The sequence below is a fragment of the Chenopodium album genome, chromosome 26 (assembly GCF_948465745.1).
Source record: "Chenopodium album chromosome 26, dcCheAlbu1.1, whole genome shotgun sequence".
Lineage (NCBI taxonomy): Eukaryota > Viridiplantae > Streptophyta > Magnoliopsida > Caryophyllales > Amaranthaceae > Chenopodium > Chenopodium album.
The window spans coordinates 31,273,537-31,288,801 of record NC_137859.1 but is presented as its reverse complement, the minus strand read 5'-3'; the positions used below and the strand labels follow the sequence as shown (position 1 = coordinate 31,288,801).

The following is a 15,265-nucleotide window of genomic DNA, read 5'->3' as shown; positions in this document are numbered from 1 at the left end:
CAAGTAAATAGCAGCTATGCGCCAATACTTAACCGTATAAGCTACTCAAGTACGTATACATTTATTATCTACCAATTACAAAGTACATGCATGGTTCTTTAATATTTTCTAGGCTTTATAAATATTACTGTTCAATCTTTATCTTTATTACTTCTAAATTTCTACATCTTCAAATTGGTTAAACTCTTTTGTTCTTTCTACCCTTAACTTTTTTTTTTTTGTGATATTTTCTACCCTAAACTTAAAGCACTTCTTTACTCCTATAAATGTCACTGTAGCACTTCAATTTTTATTACTTCTATCTTTCTAGTTTCTACATCTTCAAGGTGGTTACACCTTTCCGTTCTTTCTACCCTTAACTTAGTTGAGGCCTTTGAGGGGTTTGCTTATTTTTTCCCCAACTTTCTTTAAACTTTTGAAAACTTTTACACTTTTAATCATCATGGTCATAATTCTACATGACCGTGAAAAGTCATGGTACAATCGTGTATATAACGATATTACAATATTACCCGTGGTTCGAAATCAAAATGAAGTTCATCCTAGTAAGTGTTTTTTTATAGTTCCTTAGTTTTATATTAACTTATATATTATTTTTTATTATATACTAATCACACTTATATTTCTAATTGTTTTAGTGAGTTGCAGGCATCATTCTCTTTGTCCCCTTTTGGAAACTCATTTCCAAAAAATTTGGTCCGACAATAACGATCAACGGGCAAAGGACCTAGTTCGTGTTAACGTTCATCAACTAGTAAACATGTTCACGCCTCCTTGCAAGCCATCAAGATTGATTTCGTCCATTGTGAATTCCCACTCAAAGGGCTTGGTTTTGGCAGAAGATTCATCTTGGGTAATTATTTTTATTTTTGGATTTTTTGTCATCATAAACTTTATTAAAGTTCAATTTTATCAAAAACTACCTTAGATAATAACTTTTTTTGGCAAAAAACACCTAAAATAAAAAAATAAAAAAAAAGAATGTTAAAAAAAAGGTTAAGCTAAATTCCGATTAAAAATTAGGCAGGGCCTGATAATAAAAATGCAGTAAAATGTATAATATCGCATGATTATATAGTAGTATATTTGTGGGTTAGTTTAGTGGTAATGTGCATGATTATGATAGAAGCGTAGTTGGGTAGGCCTTGGTTCAATGCCGCTTAAAATTGCTGTTTGTTTTTCCCTTTCTAACTTGTTTTTTTACTTAAAAAGCATAGATACTACTTGTAGTTTTTAAATGTTGCTCCTCTCTAAGTAATACGTACAATTTTACCTACGTTGTAGTAGGGACTCACTCCTCCTGCTGACTTTGACTATGTGATAAAGGATATTATTTCTCTTGTTGATTTATGTGAGCATGTTTCTTTTGTAAAAATGGGTAATATCTTATTTTAGTTTTATGTTTGGACTTTTTGTCATTATTAACTTTGTTAAAGTTCAATATTATCAAAAATTACCTCATATAATAACTTTTTTTGGAAAAAAAAAAAAAAAAAGGTTGAGCTAAATTCCGATTAAAAATTGGTCAGGGCTCATAATAATAAATGCAGTAAAATGTATCATATCGCATGATTGTACAGTATTCCGTACTGGTATATTTGTGGGTTGGTTAGTGGTGTGGCTTGAGGAGTACCCTCAAGAGATTTCTAGCAGTGTAATGGTTGATTTGAAGCCTGTTTCTCCTTAATTTAATAAAATGAGATTGTGTGGTGTCAAAAAATAAACTTGGTATCATTATTTTAGGTCCCAATAACCATACGAAAAGTTCTTTATTTTTTTTAAAGCATTTCTTTGAAATTATGATCTCATTTCTAATTTTTTTTATTTTTGTGTTTTTAGCCATTTTCGGTTTCGGGTTGTACTCGTCTTGGAGTAAACAGCGAAGATCCAAATCGAAAGGACAATCTGAAGAAAGTTTCTGTATACTTGAAGCGTCATGGGCCAGTTTTTGGTTCTTTTTTCCCGAGTATCACTTACAAACCGGGTGTGGAAGAAGTATATGTAAGCAATGGTGTTCATCGTGAATTCAAGGACGAGTTTGGTAATACAAAAATCATAAGACATACTGTTTGTGTTATTGGATTCACCGTAGTGATTCATGAAGACAAAGAAAAGTTAGCCTTCAAGTATTTGGAAAGTGATCAACCGGCCGTTAATTCTATACAAGGCGACGGTGTATGCTATATGACATGTGCATCAATGAATGAAATTATTATTCCTAACATTCCTTGATTAGAAGTACTCCTTATATTTTAGAGTGTATTTGTATGCAATTTAGTTTGTTTAAATCGTTATGTAATATAATTAGTACTAATGAAAGAAGTGGTTGTTTATATTAGTAGCAAAATTAACAAGTTTCGCTTAAGTTTAAGTCAAGTATATTTATCCCTATATTTGGATGGTTTGCAGTAAATTTGGTGATACATTGATATTGAATGGTCCTTAAACTCATATCAAGACATAATGTGACAAGTTCAAGCATAGCTACTTTTGTTTTGTTAATTACAGAGGCATCAAACAATAATAATTAAACATGGTTAGTGGAGTTTCCCAATAGTATATTCAGTTTGGGTGTTCAAATTGTCTATTACGAGTTAAAACACTTAAATGGCTAGAGAAATGCCCGACTTGCTCATCCATTAAAGGTCCTGCCTAACGAAAAAAACCCTTTCAACCTTGACCCAAGTTAGGCTATTCACTATTGTCTCAATAACTAGGTCTTGCATCCATTTTGAATGCCAACCACTAGCAATTGAGCAAACCTCTAGAAAAGAAAGGTGCGAATGATGAGACAAACTGGAAGCAAAATATGGGTGAGCTGAATAAGGGAATTAGTGAGAAAAAATAAAAAGGACATGTCACAACACAATAATAAAATATAGTACGTATAAAATTTATAGCATCAAATATGCAACATGCCATCGTTGAAGAAATATGATCCACTAAACTGATTTTCATCAAATCAAATATTTTCAAGGCTTCTGCTAATTAATGGGAAAATTAATCAGGCTTCAGTAGATAGGGAGCCTTTGAATCAAAAGACTAAATACCTGATGTCATTCAGCATACATGAGTAACATAAAAGAAAAGTCTCAACATAGCCTATACAGGTCCAAAACTATCCAGAGTGCCGAGTACGTGCTATTAAACAAGTTCACAACAGTAATCAACACAGGCCCTTCAAATAGACAAAAGAATCCAGATAAGTCCTAGAGCAAGATTCTAAATCTTCTAGATCATCCGCTGACCTCAATAACACTTTCAAACTCGTAGTTACAATGATCAACGCACTCAAAACACTTGACGTGCGGGCAATGAGAAATCAATTCAAACTGGAAAGGAGCTTTACCTGTAAATAGAGGCACAAGAGAACCAACAAACCAAATTAACAAGATAGCAGAGGTTGCTAGATACACTATAACACAGTAAAATGAAAGTAAACAATAGCTTACCAAGAGAAAAGGAACTAGGATCCACTTTACAACAGTGTACAGAATTTACTGGTGCAAGCACCACCTCGGCAAAAAAGAGTTCTGGAGAAGAATTTGTTTCTTTGAGATGAGCAAAAAAGTATGTATGAGTGCCCCAACCTTTTGTTGTAGTTAAAGGGCACATTGTAACAAGCCGCACAAACTTATACTCATCGCCCTAATATTATTTGGAACAAGAAAACTAAGAAGTCAAGAATTAGAAATGACAGATAATAAAGGAGAAAAATCGAGGTGGGAGAACAAAACCTTCGTCTCTTTGAGAAAGGCCAAAGCCAGATCAAAACATCTACGTTCATGATCAAACAAATTCATCTCATTTTCTGAGTCTGAGTGCTGAGGTTCCATAACGGCACATAAAAACTTCTTTCTTGCGAGCTCTAAATCAAACAATCCACTGGTGGTGTTATTTTCCCCTTCCAGTTCATCACTTCTGAAATAACGAAAAAGAAGCACCAAAATCAGAGGAAAAGCTGAAACAGTGTATGAACAAAGTTGAAAACAATAAACAAAAATATATGATTCAACCAGACAAACATAAATATTTTAATCAGCATTGCATTTCTCTTCATCAATAATTTACATCTTTTATTAAAGATAATCTGATTATAAAAATCTATTTTGTGTTTCTGTTATGTCTAGCATTCTTATGAGAACAATTTTGTAAGCTAATGGGTAACCCATGAGCAAAGCTTCTTATGACAAACAATGATGCTACGGGAAAACATTAATAAAAGCAAATGAATAAAAAGATTGTTAATCACATCATATATTGAGCAATTCTGTGGATGAAATTTCCCAGGTCGAGGCATGGTCTAATCCTGCTAACACCAGTATTAGGTCTGGCAATCATTACTCAATCACACTATCAAATAATTTATAGGAGTGCATTGAAATGGATCAAATAATTAATATCAAAGAAAAATATGGATCAACTAATTAATGTAAAAGAAAAAGATGGATCAAATAGTTAATATAAAAGAAGAAAAAAATGGATCAAATTAATTTATTCTTCCCAGTGGAGGACTGATCTTATACTGCAAACACATGCTTGAGTCCTGGCAACAATTTCTTTCAGGAAAAAATCTGAAGCATAGGCGAGGCGTATAAAAACCTAGGTGCGGTTCTTTATTAAGTTGATGGCAGATCATATTTCTATTTATTTCTCTCCGTTACTAAATTGGCCTGATCCTGTTTGGTCTTTTCCACTGGAAGAAGCAAGAAATGAAAAAATGGGCTGGCAAATCAACATTATTAAAGCTCCTCCACATAATGTACCGCCTACGTTGCACATCAATGATACTTTTTAATTAAAAGCAGTGACATTCTGTTGCATTGGTTTTATTAGATTCAATGTTATTGTTCCCTTTTATGTACAAAGCATATTTTAGAACAACATGCTTATTCAAAAACATAAGTGTTTTAGACTATGCTTAGCATGTCACCTAAGAGGTCTCCACTCTACAGCATATCAGCCATGCTCGCTGCTCGGTCACCAGGCAAATTTTTACAAGAGATGTCTACACAACGTCACAAACTCACTACTAGTAAAATTTGAAAAGTAAAATCATGGACTTTTGACTTAGGCATCTCATATACAAAAAGAGCCTCTATTAATAATTTATAGCCTTGACAAGCTAACAGCCGTGCAAGTTGATCTCATGCATAAGTTTATCCATTTTCACACAGATGCATACTTACTCCTTTCCCATCGTAAAACATAATGCAAAGTAGGACAACTGTACATGGGTATTAAACAAACTCATGATGCTCAGACTCGAATAAATCTAACTCGGTTATGGATCCAGGAGTCTTACAAGAAATATTTCAATCAAGGACATGGTGACGTGGTTGAGAAGTGTCCAAATGTCAAGATATGGTCTCAAGGCCACAGTTATTTTTTTCTCTATTTTAAAATTGACATTTTGTTGGCAATATGTATGCGAAAACTTAAAAGAGGTACCTAATATGATAAGTCCAAAGCATACATTTTACTCATCCCACATGACATTGGCCCACTCAATTACACGCTCTAATCTTATTGGAAAAGTAAAACCCTAACATCAAGCTGTTTTCGCTTAACAAGAGGTAGAAATGAACTAAGGTCTTGATTGTTGTTTTAGCGGATAGTGTAAGCTCCATTCTCTCCCTCCAGGTCCAATTCCTATTCTATGTCCACACCAAGGTCAGGCATATGTTGACACAATAGTCTGAACACCACAAAGAAACAAACACCTTCAATAATGAAAACATACATTACATAGCTAAGCAAACAATCAAAATCAACTAAAACCAAACATATAATCAACTAGATGAAACAGTTATTAAAATGACGTTGAAGGCGTACGCTGCAGCATGAGGATCAAGTGGCTGCATTTGGGTGGATCTATTTAATTCCACGTAGCAAGAATCAGAGTCGTCAGAGCTGTGAAATAGAAAATAAAATAAAATAAATACACATTGAAGAAAAGAGCAAAGAAATTAATTGCCATACAAGTACTTTATTGCTTCCACAATTGCTCCTATACTATGTTTTAATTAGAAAAACTATTTTTTTAAAAAAATATTAGAAAAACAAAAGAGCCCAATATACAGCATAATTTTTACAAGCAGGATACAACAATTATTAGCAAGTTAGGTCAAAATGGTGGGTGATTCAATCAAAACAGAGATAATTGACAACCTATACCCATCATCATTGCCGTTCTCACTGTCAAAAGTAGAGGCAAAGGTCAGGTCGCTGCATAGTGAACGAACAAAACCATATTAGCAAAATCAAGTAATCAATTTTATAAGAATAAATACAATTCAAGGGGCAGAAGAAAAGTTATGATGATAAACTCACATAAATAAAAAAGAACTCAATTGATAAATACAGAACAGCGCAGAAAATTTTGACGAGACTACCATTCCAAGATGGAAAATTAAATACAAAACAATCAAGATACAATGTGCCAACATGTGTTGCTGTTGTGGGTTTAATGTAAGAATGTGTATAATCATATATCACTGTTGCCCTCCTATGAAGGAAGACCATAATTTCAGAAGAACATCTCTAAAATTTATGAAGACATCTCTAAAATTTATGTCAAATAAGCAGTATAAAACAACTCTCTAATCAAATAGAGACAGCAAGAGTAATGGAGACAAAAATTTTGGTTGATTCCACTTTTTTTTTTTTGTCTTTTAATGATCAGATTCCAGTTCAAAAGTATTTCATTTTAGCAAGTCACCTAAGAACTTCGTAGCTTATCAACGATGGTCAGCAGCTCACAACCTCTTTCAATAGATGTCTGCTAAACTAGTTACAAACTTACAAGTTCATTGTAGAAACAATAAATTTTTATATCATACATGAGGAAAAAAGAAACTATCCAATGCTAATGTGAATAATATGAAGACAAGATAATTAGTTAACAGATGTAAAACTATTTATAAGCCTATCCATAGATGATAATGCCACATAAAAATTATTAAGAGTGATTAAACAAAGATAATAGATGGTTCTACCTACAAGTTGTTTAACTCTCATTGTCGGAGTTGGAAATGGTCAAGCTACAAGCTACAGAGAGAAAGAACAAACTCACTAATACAAAAGCTCAATTTGAGTATAACAGATGTTATAAATTCACAAAAACAGACTAATCTGATGACAAGTTGTGAAGAAGGAATTTAAAATCTAATGGGTGAATAGTAAACAAAGCAATCAGCTAGTCTGCCCAGTGCCCATCCATGCTAAACGGCAAAAGACAAATTGCGTTTGTAATGGGCTTACCATGAACTTACAGGAGAATATTCTGGCAATTCTTTGACAGGATGAAGAGTTGACCACAACAATGGTGCAGGAGGATGTTGGCTAGTATAATGTCAAATCATGCAAACAAAGCAGCAAAATAAAATAAAAAAAAAGCTGTTAGTCAGGTTATTCAAACATGATAAACAACACATACAATAATTAAGAGTCATTAACAGAGTTAATTTACAAGTTGGGCACTGGTCAAACTACATTGTCAAAGAATCTCAGCTTACATAAAATAAATAATTCAATCAAGAGAAAAAGTATCTTTGTGGAAAGCATTACTATAAGAACGCAGCATATTGTTCTTGCTGTTCCATGTCAGGATGAAGACGCCGCGACAATGAATGTGGAGCTGAGGGATCCTTGCTGAAATAATGTCAAGTTATCCATAAGAAGCAGCAAAAAATAATTAACAATCATAGTTAACATGAGTTCTTTCGATATTAGCTTATTTTCTTAACAACAAACCCAATTTATAAAAAGTAAAAGTTCCGGTAGCAGGTTACAGTTACACAATCCACAACAAATATACTACGTAATTGATAGCCACACATAGAGATGTCAATTTTTGTGTGCAGGTCGAGTTCGGTGAAGTCAAGTCAGGTTGATTTTAGATTGAAGTCAATAAGTTATACTAAATTACTGCATGCATAGTTCCATACAAGTCGTTCTTCCAATCAATTAGGTCAGTTTTTGACACTTCTAACCACACAATCACATTTAGACACTCCCGAGTGCTCACACACACAAGGAATTCAATCAATAAATATTTTGAATCAAATCAAACAAGCATTGGAGATCAATTGCATAAAATATATTCCAAAAACAAAGGGAGCTGAAATTATATATGAGCTTACAGTGAGGATACAGATGAAGGGGAAAGCTGACGCCCTGGTAAAACGATGTCGTCACTGAAATTATGATCTCAAATTAGCAATAATAATTCAACAATTATTATCGACAAAAGCACAATCAACTTGTAGAATGGAAAACAGAGCAATTATTAAAATCAAACACTCTTTTTAGACTTGATTTTCAAGATATCCACAATCAATTAGCGAAATATCAAGTTCATAGCATCAATTTAACGCAAAATTACCAAAACAACACCAAAATTTTAGAAAAAAAAAATCAAAAATTATGAAATAAATTACACAAATTTTACAAAATTATAGCATAAATTTGATGCAAATTAGCGGAATCAAAGATGAGATACAAACTATAGATCCATGTCGCTGTCGCTGTCATTGTCCGCCTTAATTCGCTGAGATTCAGCACTAGCAGAAATTCATAGTAAAATTAATCAAACGGAACAATTTAAGATATAAATTCAAAGAGGAATTCAAAGAAAATAGCCAAACCCTAGATGCATTTCAGTGTTGACGAATTCTGCCATCAACGTCCGCTTACTCGAGCTTCACAATTGCTGAGTTTTGGAGTTTAACAGAAAAGGGCAAAGTGTGATCAAAGTAGAGTCATTGAGAAAAAAGCGTTAATTGCGTGATACAGTATATAAATAGCGTGGCCGCGTGGGAGTTCATTAGCGAGCTCTCGCGGTTTTTCGCGTATTTCTTTATTCTTTCATTAGATTAATCTTGTGCATGCACGGTTTTAGCAAAAAATTATTATCAATAACTTAATACTCCCTTCGTTTTTAAATACTTGCTCTATTTCTCCATGCGCGGAGTTTTAGGAGAAATTGTATAAAGAATTGAGTCCTATTAGTTGAGAGAAATGAATAAAATATTATAAAAGATTTTCAAATAAGGAAATGTAGCAAATATTTAAAAACGGCCGCAAAAGAAAAGTGGAACAAATATTTAAAAACGGATGGAATATTAAAATAGGCATTAGGAGTCACATTGTGGTGATATTTTTCCCTCTATAACCCTCCTTTCTTTTCTAATCATTTTTTTATTTTTCTTTTTTATTTGTTAGATATAATTGTTTTAATTTTTTTTTAAAAAAAAATTGAAAAATAAAAAATTAGACTTAATGTGCATGGCACGGGGTCTAAGCTAGTTATATATATTACAGAGTGGAAGAGATTAAATATTATATTTAAATTCATATTTAAAATAAAAAAAATTTAAATAATGCTAGCATTATTGGGAAAAATAAAAGTGTTTGCCACCAATTAATTATTTTTTTCTCTCTAAGAAAATTGTGTTGTTAGTCAAATTAGTAAAAAACACTAAGTTTTTATGAAAATGTGTAATTAATTAGCTTTTACAAACATTAGTTTTATAGAAAAAGGAAAAAAAAAAATAAATAAAAAAGAGGTGTAAGAGGATGCTTATAGTTTTGGCAGGAATCTATACTAATATATTAAAAGGCGTTTCCAACAACATCCACGTGTCACGTAAGCTCCCCCTCACTACGCCACGTCACTCATGAAACTACTCATAACGCCACGTGGCTCTTCCTTCCATTTGTCTTCATTATATGTCATTCATTTATAATAAAAAAAAAAAATGCTCACCACAAGATTTGAAATCATAACCTCTAATTCTAAAACTAAGTGTTTTACCACTAAGCTATGTTTTATTTTATGTAATCTTTTGAATACAAAATACTAATATGTAGGAAATGACAACATGAACAACAAATTTAATTACAAAATATATTAATCATAAATTACAATATGTATTAATGATCAGTTCCATGCATGTAAAAATCCGGGGCATCGCCCGAGTCCACAAACTAGTTTTTAAGTAAAACTAGCCTTTTGGCCCGTTCAACGAACGGGTTGTAGCTCATTTTATTTTTCTTGAAATGTGTTGCTTATTTGGGTTGTATGTGTCGGTGATTTTTTGTAATAATTTGCTTAATTTAATTACTTATAATTTGCAAGTTAGGAATACATAAAGATTTTAACATTCAATAATTTGTTATTTTAACTTTTACATTAAAAGGGGTATAAAGAGGAGTACTACTTTTTTTTTTATAGTGAAAATGGAACACTCCGTTTTCTTACTCAAATTTGCACGTTAGGAATGCATAAAGACTTAAGCATTCAATAACATTTTATTTTATCTTTTACTTTAAAAGGGACTATGAAGAGGAAATATTAATGGATGTGTTATGTGGCATATGGATGAATTATGATGACATGTGTCATGTAGATGATTGTGGTTTGTCTTTTTAAATACTAATAAAGTATAGATAGATATAGATATAGATGTGACATATAGGTGGTGGTGATATCAGCGGTTTCTACTTTAGTTACAGTTATTGATTTCATATTTATTAATTAACATATTTCACATACCTCTTGTTGAACTATAAAGTCATACTCCCTTTGTTCTCGAGTAATAATTGAAATATTTAACTCATTGACTATTTTCACTATTTAAATAAGAAATAATTATAATTTTGACTATTTGTATATTTAAAGAAAATTTTGCAAAGTAATACCACAAAAATTCAAAAAAAAATTATAACACAAATTTAAAAAAAAAAAACCGGATTTCACCACCACTTCACAATATACTTGGATGGAATTTGTTAGTGAGATTCACTATGTACACGCGTCACTCATTTATTGGTTTTTAGAAAAATAAAAAAAATTCTAAACCGTAACCCAGCCCCACCCCCACCGCTGGTAGCCCTACCCCACCTTGACCCTTACCGCCGGTAACATAACCTAGTCGCTGGCACCCCAAGCCGCCTTGACCGTCAAAATCAGCCCAACCACCACCCCTAAACTAGTGACTCCACGCACCCTTTACTATACCCTTCCTCGAAAATCACCCTAACTCATTTGGCCTACCATAAAAAAATAAAAATAAAAATAAAAAAAACACCCTCATTTCCCTACCCTTGAAACGACCATCAACATCAGCCATCGAAATCGACCATTCGAGGGCTACCATGGTCGAATTCAGCCAGTTTAAGGGTGAAGGGTAAGGGAGGGGTGGTTTTCAATTGTTTAGATTGCCGGTTTTCTGGTAGTGGCTAGGTTGGGGTTTCTCTGGTTGGGCTAGGGTGGGGCGTCGTGTTGTTGGTCGACTCTGGTGGGTTTCACTAGTGTTTTGGGGTGCCAATTCAATGGTTGGGGTGGGGGTGGGGTGGGGTGGGGTGGGGGGTGCCAATTCAATGGTTGGGGTGGGGTGGGATGGGGAGGGGTGGCTGTCAACGGTGGGGGGTCAGGCTAGGAGGGTGGCTAGTGATGGGGGTGGGGTTGCGTTGAGTTAGGGTTTAGATTATTTCTTATTTTTCTATTTCTTATTTTAACCAATAGGTTATTGGCACGTGTACGTGGTGAGTCCCACTAACAAATTCGATTCAAAAATCCATTAATTGGTGTTTTAATCAAATATTTGATGTTTTTATGGTCTTATAATAAAAGTTTTGAAAAACGCGAACATGGTTGGCTCCACTAACGTAATCTTAAATGGAATATGTTAAGTGGTGGTTTGGGGTTGTAAAGATATATAAAACTTTTAAAAGAATACGTGATTATTGAAACCTTGTCTCTAAGACGTGATTTAAAACACATATATCTCTATTTTCATTCATGTAAAAATTTTAAAAATTTGATATTAATAAGATATATATACAACGAGATGAACACAACAAGATCACACATGACTATATTAGCTCTTATAGATCAATGACAATTGATGATCAAAGTTTTAAAAGTTTGACCCAAATAATAGCAATAAGGCAAAACTAAAGGACAGAGGAAGTAATACCTAAAACTAACCCTACCCGCCCCACCTACCCTGCCACCATTAGCTCCCCTACCCCCACCACCAAAACGCCCCTTCCTCAGCCCCACCATCTAAGACTCTTTCCTCCTTTTCCCCCACCCCCAAAACATCTGAAATTGAGGGGGAAAGGGAGGTTAGGTGATGGTTGGGTGGTTTTTGGTGGCGGGGTTAGGGAGCAGGGTGGTGGAGCTAAGCAATAGTGGCAATGAATGTCCGATGGTGTGGTGGCGATCGTATATTAATCAAACTATGGTTAATCCATTAGACCACTATAGGTTGATTATGTGAGAATTACTAAAATATTATTAAATTAAAGAAAACTTATAATTTCATATCAAGGGGCTAAATAGAAATAGAGTTGTACGCTTGTACGACTGTACCCCCATTCCCAAAAGAAAGAAAAAATGCTAACAAAAAGAACACATGTAGCTAGACTAGTTAATCGGGTAGGTCGGGTCGGGTCACTCCAGGTCCCGAGTCATTTCGGGTCACGGGTTGAGAAATGCTCAATCCTTATTTAAAGTTTCGGATTTGGGTCAACCCAACAAGTTTAGAACATTTATTTAATTTTTTTTTTTGGCGTATTTTAAAAAATTTCTGATTTTTCAAGCTTACTTTGCTATTTTTTTTTTTCTACTTTTTCATATTTTTTTATCCATTACATACTACATAATTTAAATCCTCCCCATTTCACCAAAACACATCAATTTCTAACTAATATAAAATGATAATTAACATCCCAAAATAATGTAAGAAATAGACCAACATAATTATACATATGGACTACAATATATTGGACATATTATTAGTACGTAGACATATCAATCTGTGCACTAGGCGAAAAAACCATTTGGGCACCGGTTCAAAACCCCCCTATGCCACCGGTTTTGAACCGGTGGTCATTTGGGGGGTGGCAATAAGTCAAATAAAAAGCCACCGGTTCAAAACCGGTGGCAAAATCGAGTATTAAATATAAATGCCACCGGTTAACCGGTGGCAATGTACATGTTATGTAATTTTTTTTTTTTTGGCTTTTTTCAAAAAGAAAAATAATAGAACAATTAAATCAAAAAAAAATTAGAACATCAAAATACAAATCAAACAATATCGATGAATGTAATCGAAAATTTATAATATATAATCAAAAAAAAATTACAATATAGATCGACCAATAAAATCGATCAGTATTTCCTAAAAAAAAATAAACCGAACAATTACAACATATAAAAAAATTACAATATAAATAAAAAAAATACTACAACATCAAAATCAAAGTTCTTGTATCTTGATTCTTCGGCTTGATTCTTTAATTTTAGATCTAAATCAATATACCTGATCCAAAAAAAAAAAAATCGATTAAAATAATTAAGATGCGAAAAAAAATAAAAACCAAGAACAACTGCATGTACCCTTTATAATCGAATAAAATCAAATCCAGAAAAAAAAACCCAAAAAAATTAAAAACAAAAACCCAAGAATAAAAAAAACAAACCAGAAATTGATGACCAAAAACTCGTAATAAAAAAACCCAGAACTTAAATGAAATCAAATCGATTAAAATCAAAAAAATTGACTTCAAATCGATTAAAATAATAAAAAAAAAGAATCAAAATCGATTAAACCCAGAAATTAAAAATAAAATCAAAAAAATCGACTTCAAATCGATTAAAATTAAAAAAAAAAACGAATCAAAATCGATTAAACCCAGAAATTGATGACCAAGAACTCGTAAAAAAAAACCCAGAAATTAAAAATAAAATAAAAAAATCTACTTCAAATCGAATTCCTAACAATATTACACCCATAAACCCAGAAATTAAAATCGATTCAAAATAAAAAAAAAAACCCAGAAATTAAAAATAAAAAAAAAACGAATCAAAATCAATTAAACCCATCAATTCCTAACAATATTACAACAATCAAACCCAAAAAAATCAAGACATTTAACAAAAATAATTAAGCCCATAAACCCTAACCTTGAATAATTAAACCCATAAACATGGATGCACTGAGCGAATGTGTTGTTATTGTTTGGACTTGGTGGCGGCCGTGGTGGCGGTAGGTGAGACGAGACGACGGAGAGGAGAGAGAAGGAGAGACGAGGGTGAGGAGAGAGAAGGAGAGACGAGGGAGAGGAGAGGAGAGAGAAGGAGAGACGAGGGTGAAGAGAGACGGCGGAGTAGTGGTGTGTGGTGGTGGTGGTGGTGGTGAGACGAGATGGTGGAGAGGAGAGAGGAGAGAGGAGAGAGATGGAGAGGAGAGTGAGTTCGGAGGAGAGATAGAGAAAGAGAGGAGAGAGAAGGAGAGGAGAGAGAAAAAGACAGGAGAGAGAAGGAGGAGAGGGGAGAGTGAAGGAGAGAGGCTGAGGGAGAGAGAAGTTAGGGTTAGGGGTTTATAAAGGGGGGGTCCGTTATTTTTTTATTTTTTTTAACTAAGCCCGGGTTTTTTTTTAACTCATTATTGCCACCGGTTCAAACCGGTGGCCTTTCCAATTTTTGCCACGGGTTTGGTTGAACCGGTGGCAATTTTTCTTTGCCTCATCCGCCACTTAATTAAGCCACCGGTTTTCAAAAACTTGTGGCCAATGAGCGTTGCCTTTTTCAATTTTTCTACTAGTGGTGGTATGACAGTGATGTGGGTTATACGAATGCAATTAGTTTGGATCGATAATTGGTGTAGAGGTGATTGATGTGGATTGAACAAGAGTTATATGAGATATAGATAAATGAGAAAGAGATAAAATAAATGTCTGATGGTAGATAAACAATCAAACTTAATTAATAAACTAATTTTAATTTTCAAATAAATGTATTTAATAAATAAAAACCCATAAAATCGGGTCGACGGGGCGGGTTTGACCCATAAATTTGTGGGTTAAACAGGTTCGGGTTAAATTGGGTTACAGGTCAAAAAACTTTTTTCTAGGTCCTAAACAGACAAGTCTACATGTAGCATAAAAACACGTCTATTGTTATAGAAACAAAACCAGTAACCAATAGTCCAATTTGCTTATATCTTTTGTTAAAATCAAAGAGATAGGTTATTTACAAAACCATGTCTCTTAGATGTTATTCATACTATATAATCGTATGTTTTCCTTTCTTGTTTTCCTTTCCCAAGCTATATATTTCGAGCACAGAGATCGGTTGTCAGACTTGTCACAAACAACTGGTCTCTTAGATAAACTTTATTCAGCCATATATTTTAGTGCATGGCTTAAGAAGGTACATCAGTCGATACATAGTAATAATTTAAAGTTATAC

The 15,265-nt window shown here is 33.4% G+C and overlaps 1 protein-coding gene across 3 annotated transcripts; it reads right to left on the bottom strand.

Annotated features, from left to right (window-relative positions):
- Nucleotides 1-2,924: 2,924 nt before the first annotated feature.
- Nucleotides 2,925-8,856, bottom strand: LOC145617902 (uncharacterized). 3 transcript variants are annotated; one of them, XM_081672662.1, is made up of 10 exons: nt 8,649-8,856; nt 8,504-8,564; nt 8,145-8,198; nt 7,570-7,653; nt 7,264-7,344; nt 6,172-6,228; nt 5,836-5,913; nt 3,738-3,921; nt 3,453-3,648; nt 2,925-3,349 (listed from the first exon to the last, which is right to left on the bottom strand). In XM_081672662.1, the coding sequence occupies exons 2-10, from the start codon at nt 8,533-8,535 to the stop codon at nt 3,237-3,239; spliced, it is 879 nt and encodes a 292-aa protein (XP_081528788.1). In that variant the 5' UTR covers nt 8,536-8,564; nt 8,649-8,856; the 3' UTR covers nt 2,925-3,236. The 3 variants fall into 3 exon arrangements, with proteins under 3 accessions (XP_081528788.1, XP_081528787.1, XP_081528789.1); XM_081672661.1 differs by having other exon boundaries at nt 8,508-8,564; XM_081672663.1 differs by having other exon boundaries at nt 7,275-7,344; nt 8,508-8,564.
- Nucleotides 8,857-15,265: the final 6,409 nt, after the last annotated feature.